At 39.2% G+C, this 12,682-nt stretch overlaps 1 protein-coding gene across 1 annotated transcript in view; it reads right to left on the minus strand.

The window, feature by feature from the left end:
- Positions 1-421: 421 nt before the first annotated feature.
- pyd3 (beta-ureidopropionase pyd3) overlaps positions 422-12,682 on the minus strand; it is a 64,518-nt gene continuing 52,257 nt past the window's right edge. Inside the window, exons 8-9 of the mRNA XM_067158944.2 lie at positions 11,244-11,330; positions 422-4,155 (exon numbers count right to left, since the gene is read on the minus strand). Of these exons, the coding sequence (XP_067015045.2) occupies positions 4,075-4,155; positions 11,244-11,330 (168 nt within the window). The 3' untranslated portion in view covers positions 422-4,074. The remainder of the gene's footprint in view (positions 4,156-11,243; positions 11,331-12,682) is intronic.

Below are 12,682 nucleotides of genomic sequence, written 5' to 3' on the forward strand. Positions count from 1 at the left end.
CTATTCTAGGATGAAGCTGCCTCTGTGGATCAGCGGTAGAGTGTCGGCCTCCGGATCCCAAGATAGCGGGTTCAAACTCGGCAGAGGTAGTCGGATTTTTGAAGGGGCGGAAAAAAGTCCATTCGACACTCCATGTCGTACGATGTCGGCATGTAAAAGATCTCTGGTGACACATTTGGTGTTTACCCGACAAAATTCATTAAATCTCAGCCATAGATGCCCAAGAGAGTTTCAGTTTACTCGGTCTGCCATCTATTGGGGGCCTAGAGTAAAACGGAACGTCGAAATTGACGAGCAGACAGCCAGATGGCGTCAAATTGAAATGTCTGCACACGGTAGCTGAGGCCATACGATTATTATTATTATTATTATTATTATTATTATTATTATTATTATTATTATTATTATTATTATTATTATTCTAGGATGAAGATTTTTTTTTTAAACCATAAAAGCAAATGAAGGAAGGATTAAAACAAGTTAAAATAAAAATACATTTAAGTGTGGGAATGGTCAGAACTTCGTGCACATTGGAAATCTTGTAACCCACCCTACCCAAAACAGGAATCATTTCCATAGAAAAACCAAGGTAAAAGTAAAAACGTCGTAGTAAAAATATTTAAATAAATGCAAAACAGCAGTATCAACAAGTATAAATTTTATGACAATAAGATAATCTCAAAATTAGCATTAAACTATTAATTATAAAACTCTGTACTATTACACCTCTCCCCCACCTTCTTTACAGATATTTAAATGATTTACCAGATATCACAATTTACTTATCAAAAGCCTGCATAATGCATCATCTACAAGTAAACTTGTGATGCATACTGTCCTGTTGCCCTGTGATATGGCCTGCAGACAATGGAGTGTCACACTGCCAATCAGATATACTACTTAGCTTTGTTGACCAGATCTCTTATCTCTCATATCAGACAGCTTCTCAGTTCACCTCACGAGAATGAGTGAACCCATGCAAGCACTCAGTCAAGGAGCAGATTATCTCTGTCGCTAGGTAATAAACAAATATGGTATCTCAACTCCATGAGGCTGGTTTAATAAATCATATTATTATTATTATTATTATTATTATTATTATTATTATTATTATTATTAACATGTTCATGAAGGAATTCAATATTGCTTATCTTTCTGCCTGCTGTAACTGGAATTCTTTTGTTCTCTGTCTCACTGCAGTAGATACAAGAAAGACAATGTCTTTTCGGTGTTTTTCTGCCTATATGTTCTTGTAAACACAACGGCTCATACAAAAGCTGGATATGCACCAGCATGATCTTTTTCTTGTCAAGGCTACCTTAAAAGATAGTCCATTTCTCTCTACAAACATGAAATAATCTGGTAGTCATTAACACGGGTGGTAAAATCTTAGCTCTTTCCAATCATCCTGACACCAAAAATATGTGATTTGTTAGTGCGACGTTAAACCACTAGAGAAGAAAAAGGAAAAACCCCCACATAGTTGGTATGACTGCAGAGATTTGTACATTCATCAAGTTTCCTGCCATTATTGATGGTTTCAGGGGTATTTCTCATCACTGTACTGTATGTTCATTATTACTTTTACAGCCAGGCACGGCCATAATCGTGGAGCTATAAGATTACAATTGAATTTCTGGCTAAATTTGCTGTAAAGGCAGAGAGATATGAATCAGTACAAAAAAGAAGCAACCATCCACCAGGCGGTGAGACAGAAGTGTAGTCTGTCTACACTACTTTTCAATGTATACATAGAGTATATAATGAAGAAATTTGAAGAGAAATTTGGAAAAGTGTCAGTGTTCAGGGAGAGACAACTAAAACTCTCACATCTGCTGATGGTACAGTAATCTTATCTGAATCAGAAGAAGATTTGAAAGAGATACTGAATACAATGGACACAGTTTTGGAAAATGAATACAAAATCAAATCCACAAAAATAGTAGTACAGTAAGGTCAGGTGAAACATGAGATGTAACACCAGGAGATGAAATCATAAAGGAAGCAGAAGAATTTTGCAACCAAAGAAAGCCTCCAAGAAAAAGAGGAGCCTACTCACTACAAACATAAATATACACGTCAGACTGTCATTTCTAAAAGTATATACCTGGAACGTGGCACAATAAGGGAGTGAAACATGGTTTGATAAATGCTGCAGAAAGAAAATAAAGGCCTCCAAAATGTGGTGTTATTGAAGAATGGTTAATCAGATCACAAACAAAGAGGTAATGAACCAAATAGGAGCGAATAGAATGACTTGGTGATATTTGTCTCAAAGGAGAGACAGGTTGATTGGTCACATTCCAAGATGCACAGGACTTGTTTATTTAGCTTTGGAGGGCAGCATATGGGATAAAAATGGCCATGAGATCAGTATGACATACCGATTAGGAAGGATGTACAGTGAGATATTTCTGTAGCAGTCAAGAGAGTGACTCAAGATAGGGTGGTGTGGTCAACTGCATCAAACCAGGGAATATCTTAAATGTTTATAGCATCTCCTCAGAAGGCTGGCAGCTACATACATGGTTATTTATGTCAAAGTGAGGTGATACGCGTGATGGCTTAAGTGGGCACAGAGAGCTAGCCTGGTTCAATGCCAGGCAGTCTGCCGAGGGAAGGTTAGTTTTTGTTCTTGTTGTTTGAGTCATCAGTCTATACAATGATTTGATGCAGCCCTCCATGCAATGCAATCTTGTGCTAATCTTTTCATCCCGAAAACAGTAAAGTAGTTAGTGGGACTGCATTATTATTATTAATCTGTTCATTTCTATGTAACTACTGCATCTGCTCTAATCTGCTTGTCATATTCATACCTTGGTCTACCTCTACCATTCTTACTGCCTACACTTCCTCAAAAACTAACTGAGCAAGTCCTGGGTGTCTTAAAATGTATTCTATCATTCTATCTCTTCTTCTCATCAAATTTAGCCAAATGAATCTCCTCTCACCAATTCGATACAGTATCTCATCATCTGTGATTCAATCTATCCATCTCTCCTTCAGCATTCCTCTGCAACACTGCATTTCAAAAGCTTCTATTCAGCAATTTTTTCAGATCTTCTGCAGTCTCAGATAAAATAATATCATCAGCACATCTCAGGGTTTTCATTCATTCTCCCTGGATTGTGATTCTCTTTCCAAATTCCTCTTTGATTTCCTTAACCACTTGTTCTATATAAACATGCAGATTAATTGGCAGAGTGGAGTGGGGCAGACTGAGGTGAAATGGACTGGAGTAAAAAAAAACCAACAAGAGTGGTACATGACGCTACAAACCTGTTAAGCTGTGCAATGTTTGCAGCAGTGCAAGTGACTCTAATTCTTTGAGCCCTATACTGGAAAGGAAGAATCTCTAATATTCCACTGGCCACGAAGAAAGGCAGCTGCCACCTTTCATCTGAATGTCAGACACGACTGCCTGAGGAAACACATTCATCAGTTTGACACTTTCTGAGTGAACTGCAAACTTTGCACGGAGATGATAGGCAGAAATCACCTGAAAACTTGCGCTGCTCTTCTCAGAAGGAAGAATGTTGTGACTGCTACTATGAAGCAACAAGGATACATGGGTTAATGATGTATTTATCAGTGTACTTACCATTGGAAATTTTAAAAATGTATATATAGGAATATCTGCCTTTCTTCCTAAAAATAAAGTTGTACCAAATATACATATATATACACATATAAATACAGTTGGGGTAAATCCTGCTTCAGATAACTGTCAATGGCTGGATTAGCATAGCTCAACCTTCACTTTCCAGTCTTTCTGTGGCAACTTCATTTCATTCTCAGTAATGAAGGTGGGAGAATTAAAATAGTTAATGTAATATAATTGCGCTAAAAAGCAACTTAAAATTGATGTATGAATAAGGAACAGAAACTCTCCTATTATGTAGATAAGGCTTTGACTCGACCTCAGTATTTTGAGAACCAATATTCACAGAAAAACTTGTAGTATTAAATTGTTCTGCATCCGACATAAAAAGAGAAATTCTGTTCCAGGTTGCACAACACCTGACTACACCAGATACTAGAAGGCACATCGATTCATATCTCCTGGAGGAGAACTTATTCTATCAACTGTGGTTTGAAGTCAAGTTGAGTGGCTTCTGTTAAAGATTTAGCGTACAAATCCAGACGTTGAGTCATCTGTAACAAATGAAGTTTACAATATCTTGAGACATGTATAAAATGTACTTAAAATGTGTATTTTATTTATACAAAAAAATAAATCATTTCTCTTCTAAAATGAGGTAGTTTCCAAAGATATATCTTAAAGGAACCACAATTTTATATCATTCTAAACTTCAAAATGGATACTGTGCATGTCCAACCCTTGTCCGGTTTCTCTATGGGGTCAGGTATGAAGTGAGATGAATCTACGTACAGAGTTTTTATAATCAGATGCCCTTCCTGACGTCAGTCACATCAGAGGTATTAATAGATAAAATTAATGATGTGATATATGATAGTGGAAGGGAGAGGGTGAAACCTGGTGCCAGCTCACAGCCTAGCCCGGTTGTTACCACCAAGGGGTATGCTCAAGGCTTAACATCCCTATCCGATGGACGAATCAGCATCAGGTGCCATACACTCACTCCATATGAACGCTGCGAAGAGTTTTGGAATTGAATCCAGGCTTTCGGCACGCAGTCTAGTGATTAGAAATTATATACCACCACCTCTCCCACCCTGCCAGCCAACATTCTGATAGTCCGTCTCCGTAGCAGACTATTAACACTATTAGCTGCCATCCTCAGAGGGCTGGGTTTGATTCCTGGAACTGTCAGAAATTTACGAATGGTAGGAGTGCTGGTATGTGGTTAAAATGGTCCATGCAGCTCACCTCCTTGGGGTGTACCTGAAAAGAGCTGCACCACCTCGGGACGAGGATACAAATTTGTTTTTCAATATTCTGATCTGAAATTTTTTCAACCAATGGGACTAGAAACGGGTAACCACAGTGTCAGACCATATAGACGTGACGCTTTAACAATCGTGACCATCAGGCAGGTTCAATATGGATATTATAAAAATACCTACTTTCAGTAACTTACTACAAGAACACTGGCCAAAATTCATTTTGTCAGTTTTGGTAGTGAGCATTTCATAGCGCCTAGCTCCACCACGGGCTTCAATGTGTTACATATATGGACTCTTCCTTTCCTACCTGAGTTCAGTCAAAGTAAAAAATTCCAAAAATTAGCAGCTGAGATAGCCTTGTCAGTTGCTTGAGAGATGTCATCTATTGTGCATGGATGATCAAGCTGGGTCGGATCAGCAGGTAGCTGGGATCCTGGACAGTCCTGCACCCACACAGGATATCTGCATCTACTGCAAGGAAGCCCCGCTTCTGAAGGTTAGTCGTGCATGTAATATCCTCCATACTGCATAGGGCAGATCACCACCAGAAGTCAGGTAATCTTTCAATGCGACGGCAGGATCAGCCAGCTCATTTCTCCACTTGGCAAGGTAGTGTTTTTCCTGCGATCCCTCGAGAATCACGGTTCAACACAAGAAACTCTGCCTGGACTTGAGCTGTTGTGCCAGGGGCCAGTGTCCCTGCAGGGGATGACAGGCATCTGTCCCCTGCTTCGTCCTGTCCATATCTGCAGCAATGTCCGTTCAGATTCAGCCAACATTCATGCTGTTTCATTAACAGCAACATCTAGCCGCTTTACATGAGCAGAGAAGTTCCATTCTGGTGCAGCATACTCTGAGACACATATGCATATTGCCAGGGCTGATGTTCTAGGGGTCTGTGGGTCGGCTCCCCAAACTCTGCTTGTCAGGGTCCTGATATGTTATTTTGAGCGCAGATTTTACTGCTGGAATTGGCACAGTGCAGCTCGAAGATCTAGCGTGATGCCCAGGTATTTTCGCATCAGGCAGTTACCTCGCCACATCACACCCAATTGTTGCTATACTTCCCTGTTGTTTAGGAGGAAGGCACAGACTTGTGTCTTGCTCGAGTTCAGCTTAAGGAAGTTAGCATTGTAGTACAGGGAAAGCTTGTCCAAAGTCTTGACAGTTTCTGTTCTACCATCACAAAACTGCAGCCTTGGGTAGCAACAGCTGCATCATCAGCATAGATGTACTGTCCGATGGTATTTGGATTGGTTGATCATTGGTGCAGATGATGTATAAAGCTAGAGCTAGGGCACTTCCTTGGTGATCATGAAAGTGTGCCATAGCAGAGACACCGGGCAGAAGCTTCTTGGTTCATTTGCTTCTTTTCCTGGTTTGAGTAACACAACAATGTGTGTTTTCCTCCACATCTCTAGGATTTGCAGATTGGTGAAACATACGTTCATTACGTTTAGAAGCCACTGAAGTGTGTTCTGATCGAAGTTCTTGACCTGCTTGACCCTCATTTCATCGGCTCCAGGTGTCCTATTCAATTTTATCTCAGAGATGGCTGCTTCCAGCTCAGCCATGGAAAAAGATTCCTTGAAGAACTGTTTCTCAGCTTCAAGGTTGCTCACTAGAGATTCCCATGCTTTCCTATCACAGATTTTACTACTTAGGAGAAGCTGACTTGCCACCTGATCTGCGGACTCTTCAGCAAAGCTGTTATTTGCCTTTCTGACATCTCCACTGAGATTGTAGTGGAGTACCAGGCCTTCCTGATGTTCACCTGCATGTTTACTAGATCGATCCGCTTTCCTTTGCTGTTTTCAGCAATAGCCAGCATTAGATCTTCTCCGGCTGAATCTGTCTCAAAGAATTCTTGGTAGTGGTTCGCAAAGTTTAATCACTCTCTGACATTCCTGAAATGTACCGAGTTCTGCATCCTTGTGGTACAGTTCTCCTAGAGACTTTCTTGATAAGCCCTACAAGGATGTCATACAACCAGTGGAGATAATGAATACAGGGTTGGTAATATCCTTGAGGAAAGCAATTCTAATTTGAATTAAATAAAACTCTCATTATCTTGGTTGATGCAATCCAAAGGACAGACATTTCAATACAATATCAAATAAATTACAACCATGATACACTATAAAATACTTTCAGTTAGTGAAAGGGTATTTCTTTCTTTAAGTTTGAGGTCATTGTTACTCCAAGAATTGGACACTCTTTTTCACTTCCATTCACATGTTTTAGTGTCAAGAATACTGCAGTGAAACTAAAAAAATGTAATGGAAATATAACAAAGAAATATAAGAATTTAAGTAATCAAAAATAGGAAACTAAGAAGGAGGATACGAACATACACAAGGAAGAACACAATGATAGGCGAGTATGAGCAGAGGGCAGAGGGGGCCCAGTCCGGCAAGGGAAGCTGCCACTGATTGCATGAAGTAAACAGGTGGACAGCCTTAAGACAGCATGTGCTGCATAGGTTGTTAGAACGTACTACTTCTGTGAGTAATTTACACATTTTTAAAATGCAAAATGAATACGGTATGGTACACAACTGAACGAGTTCCAGGCCACCATGCATTAATTTAATTTAACACATTAATAACGGGCTACGTTAATTAACGTAGTTTCGTATTGGTGCACGGGCGACCGGCTACGTAAATTAACATTTTTTCAAATTACTTCATTCTTGTGTGATTTTATCCTCTCCGCCGTTTATTAATCGAAATATTTCGTGTTGTTTACAAACTCAAGTTTTTGTTGATCGGAATTTAGATAGATATATTCTTTCCTTGACAATGCTTTCAACACAGGAAGTGTGATTTCATAACACTCAGTACCACGTGACCAAGTGTATTGTCAGACGTCAGCATGGCGCGCTGTAGCAAAGACAGCTTGAACGATGATGAAATATTTGGAGAATTTCATGCTGATAGTTTATCTGATGTCACTAGTGATTGCGAAAGTGTATTCGTGATTGTGAAGATGTGTGTCCGTCAGCATCAAAATATGCGCGTGGAAGTGAAAGTGCGACATTCAGTTCAGACGAGTCTGTTGACGGCGACAATAATACGAGTGAAAATGCCAGTGATAGTAGTGACAGCGAGGTTGTTGGATGGACAAATAAGGATGAAAATACAGTCCTAGAACCATTTTCAGGTTTTACAGGTATTTATATTTCATCCTACTTCTCATGCTAGGTGTGCTTCTGTTGCCGGTCCACAGGAATGAATGGAGTAGCGCGCGCCCGGAAAACAATGTGTTAACTTGTTGTAAAACAAAAATACTTGTATTCTGTAAGCCAACATGCATCAGTTGCCAGCTGTGAGGGGACCAGGGGAGTGAATAGAATCCTCATTATTTTACTGGCTGAGATGCAGTCCACATTAGATTCTACTTTGCAGCATATTCCTTTGCTACTTCCAACTGCCTTTCTTTATTCAAATGCCTGATGTGAATACATGTCCTCATCCTTGTATACAAATGAATTATATTTTCATGCACCTGAGAAAACATTGCTTTAATAACTGAACACAAAGTTTTAATCACTTTGTCACACTTCGAACTGTCATGCCCATGGAAACCAGCAAATACAATTTTGAATTGTTTGACTGTGTTCACCCAATCTTTTGTCAGAGTAAAAAGGCTCCCTAGAGAAACAGTAGATATCCAGGAACCAGTACCTGCCCCAGGAATCGGGTATATTTCAATTCATTATCCCAAGGATTTTATCAACCGCTTGACATTTAATCCTTTCTACTCGAATTATTTGTAAGTCCTGATTTCTCCCAACTCGTATTTATTTCTGTCAGCATTTTTCATATTTTAAAACCTGGTATTAAGTACTGATTGTAACAATATATACAGGAAGGAACTACAAAATTAATGAATGTATGGTATTTACATGACACACAATCATGTTTTTCACCTTCTTAATGGTATGTCTTGAGTGTGTGGAATCGTTCTAAGCAAATGCCTGGATGGAGCCCTACTTGCTTATCCAACCAGTCTTCACTAAAAATAATCCTGCATTTCTGCCTTACTGTTCATCCCCATGTTGACAATTACACCAATAAATGCCTTCAGCTCTTCTTAAGTCACAACTTTCCAAGAAAACCAGACAGATCTCTTCTGAAGTGGAGTATTTTTCTGTATTTTCATTTCGGCAAATTTGTTTGTCTCATGGACAACAGAGGTTATCAACTGATCAGTAAAAAATAGCTACCAGTACTCTAGTTCTATTTTAGGTCCTGATTGCCACAACTTATGAATCCACTGACTCATCTGTAAGGAAATTTGGCTAATACTGTATCACCCGTTCTCCACGATCTCCAATGCATGTTTGAAGTCAGCACTGTATGACTGGGACCGAAACGAGTCACAATACTATCGCCTCCTCCATGATATCAATATCGTCATTTGAATCACTAATGCATATATCACTTTCATCACCTATTTCAAAATTTTCATCACTTTCATGGTCACTATTATCAAAATCAGCCAAAATAGATGCAAGAATCTCAGCTTCGGTCAGACTGTGCGCCGCCGTGTTGCTTCACGCGACTGCTTTCCATTGTCAAGGAAATGGAGCAATTCTGCCAAGCAAAGAGAAACTAAAACATGTATTTGGTTTCTTTCGGTTTCCGGAAGGGAACAGCACTTACGAAACAAAGTACAAAAGCCCTGGCATTCCAGGTAACCTAGCAATGAGTGCCAAAACAATGTGTCGACTCAGGGTCGACACACGAGCTAAAACGCTAAGTGCCGGCTGTCGACCTCAGGTCGACACATGAGCGGAAAGGGTTAAATGTGAGGTAGCTCGGCATGTACTGAACAGTGTCAGGAGAAACATCCTCATTTTCAGAACATTTCTGCCCTAATCATGGACTTTTCTCAGTAATTCTTCTTCACATTCTTTAATATCTTCAATTTCACAACTACGTACTATATTCCCTGGGCTTTCTTCTGTTACTTCGATGCACAGTAAACTAGTTTGAAGAATTCCTCATCTGTTTCCTCATCCTGTGTTTGAATGTCCGGCAAAGGTGTAATGTTTCTTCCTTCAGCAACTGATGTACTGCCTGATAAGGGTACGTCTTTTGAATTTCTTGTTAATATTACAAGCCGAATTCTGTATTTAACCTCCAGTGCTGTAGGGTTGTTATAAAGGGCACCAAGACCCAAAATTCTCGAGAAAAAAAATTGTAGGCAGTCTGTTAGGAAGCTCTCACCTGTATGGATCGGTGGTAGAGTGTCGGTCCAGATCCCAAGATTGCGGGTTCAAACTGGGCAGAAGTAGTCAGTTTTTGAAGGGCTGTCAAAAGTCCCATTTGAAACCCCATGTCGTATGATGCTGGCATGTAAAAGATCTCTGGTGACACATCTGGTGTTCACCCAACAAAATTCATTAAAACTCAGTTAAAGACACCCAAGAGGAATTCAGTTTACTCTGCCTAGGCCTAAAGTAAAATGGAATGTCAAAATTGATGGGCAGGCCGCCAGATGGCATCAAATTAAAATGCCTGTATATGGTAGCTGATGCCATACTGTTATTATGAAATGGCAAACAATGACCAGCATCACTTGTGACCAGAGGATGAAAGATAATCTCAAATCAAAACTCTATCGTACTGTCATCTGATCTGTTGCACTGTATGATTGTGAATGTTGGCTGAATAAGATGGGGACAAGGTGTCTGATTGGGCATCATGGAGACTAAGATGCTGAGGTGGAGAACTGACATCACTAAACTGGATCGCTTCTCCAATAAATCCATCAGGGAGAGATTTGGTGTTGCAGCGGTTAAAGACAAAATTGACAAGAGTTATCTATGATGGTTTGGACATCTACAGAGGACAGGGGCCGACACTATCGCGAAGATGTGTTACACGTTAGAAGTCACCGGTAGGAAATGACATAAACAGTGATGGGCTAATACTCTTCACAAAGATCTGAAGAGCGACAATCTCCACCCTGACAGGAGAAAACTAAATGGAAACAATGAATCCATGTAGTGGACCCCACCACCAGGAGGGACAAACGCTGAAGAAAAGGGAGAAGAATAATTAATATTATTCCCCTTTATACTGGTTTAAAAAGTACTATTTCTTCTCATACCACAAGAAGCTCATTTCCACTTTCTTATTTCATCAAGGCTTGTGAAAAAATATGCTTGATGAAGGGAAAGTGCATCTATCAAGACAGCCGTACGTGAAGACAGGAGGGTCTTTATGTGTTTTCATGTCAGCCCTGACCTCTCTCTATATTTTGTTAGTCATTTCACCCGCTTTAGGCTGTCAAGATATGCTCCATCTTCTGTCCTATATTTTTATGATTTATACTGTCTATAATTAATCTAAGAACCAACTTACCCTGAAACCCCACTGATCCTTAACTTGACGACACAAATTCAAGTCCATCTCAGCAACAAGTAAACCATCTTTAAATCGAGACAGGCCCTGTAACAAGAAAAGATTTCCATTACAGAGAATGTAGAGTGTTATAAATATATGAAAATATCATTAAAGATAAGTTGCAGCAACATTACGAAGATAAAGCGGGGAATGAACAAGAAGGTTTCTGTAAAGGCGCAAATTTCACTATGAAGATATTAATAGAAAAACATAGAGAATTCAATTTGGAAACACACATTGCATTTGTGGACTTTGAAAAGGCCTTTGACCAAGTAAACAGAAACAAATTGCTCGATATTCTAAAACAAGACAATGTGTCTCAACAGATTACTAACAATATCTACAAATCTATTCTCATTTCTGTAAAACTGAACAAGAACCGGACTGAGTGGAAATCAATAAATGGTGGTGTAAAACAAGGCTCTGGACTCTCCCCTCTACTTTCTATAATATATATAATGCAATAATGGAAACTTGGAAACAAGGACGCTATGGATCAATATCAATAAACACCTTGAACACCTAGACACCATATTACATGCTGATGATGTTGCATTGCTGGCTACGAGGGAAGATGACCTACAAAGATCAGTTTTCAATCTAAAAAATGTTTCCTCAGAATTTAATATGATTATTTCAACAGAAAAGACAAAAATAATAGCCTTCAAGGGAAGAGAACTGATTCCTAGTAAAATATGTTTAGATAATACAATATTGGAAAGAGTAAATGTGTTCAATTATCTCGGGTACAACTTTTCATACCAAACAGAATTAGATATACCAGAAAAAATTAATAAATTCACAAAAAAAACAGGAATAATAATCAACATCATGAAACCATCACTAGTTCAGAAACATACTTGATTGCACCTTTATAATACCCTAGCTATACCAACACTTTGCTATGGATGTGAGGCATGGACGTTAAGATCTCAAAACTTTGTCTCGAATTACAGCACGAGAAATGACATTCATGCGTCGTACAGCAGGGAATACAAAATGGGACCATAAACGGAATGAAGAGGTGCTAAAAGAACTGAAAGTACAACCAATAACTGACTAAATCTATAGTTATTAGGAAATGTCATATGCAAAGGATGGAACCTGGTAGAATGCCAAAAGAGATTCTTCGTTACCAACCCAAAGGAAAAAAAGATATGCAGGACGTCCAATGAAGAGATGGAGGGAAAATGCAAAACCGTAATGGGACACATGGCCCAATAATCGGAAGGAAGAAGATGTAGAGAGCTATATAAGCTGTAGTAATCAATAAACGACCATATTCAAATCAAGATTTCTATCATGGTTTGTTAAGAATTAAGTGTTGCCAAGTTCATAATAACAACTTTGACTTTCTAGTGGCAACACATAATAAACTATCAACATACTATGCACAG

Source organism: Anabrus simplex, chromosome X (assembly GCF_040414725.1).
Source record: "Anabrus simplex isolate iqAnaSimp1 chromosome X, ASM4041472v1, whole genome shotgun sequence".
Lineage (NCBI taxonomy): Eukaryota > Metazoa > Arthropoda > Insecta > Orthoptera > Tettigoniidae > Anabrus > Anabrus simplex.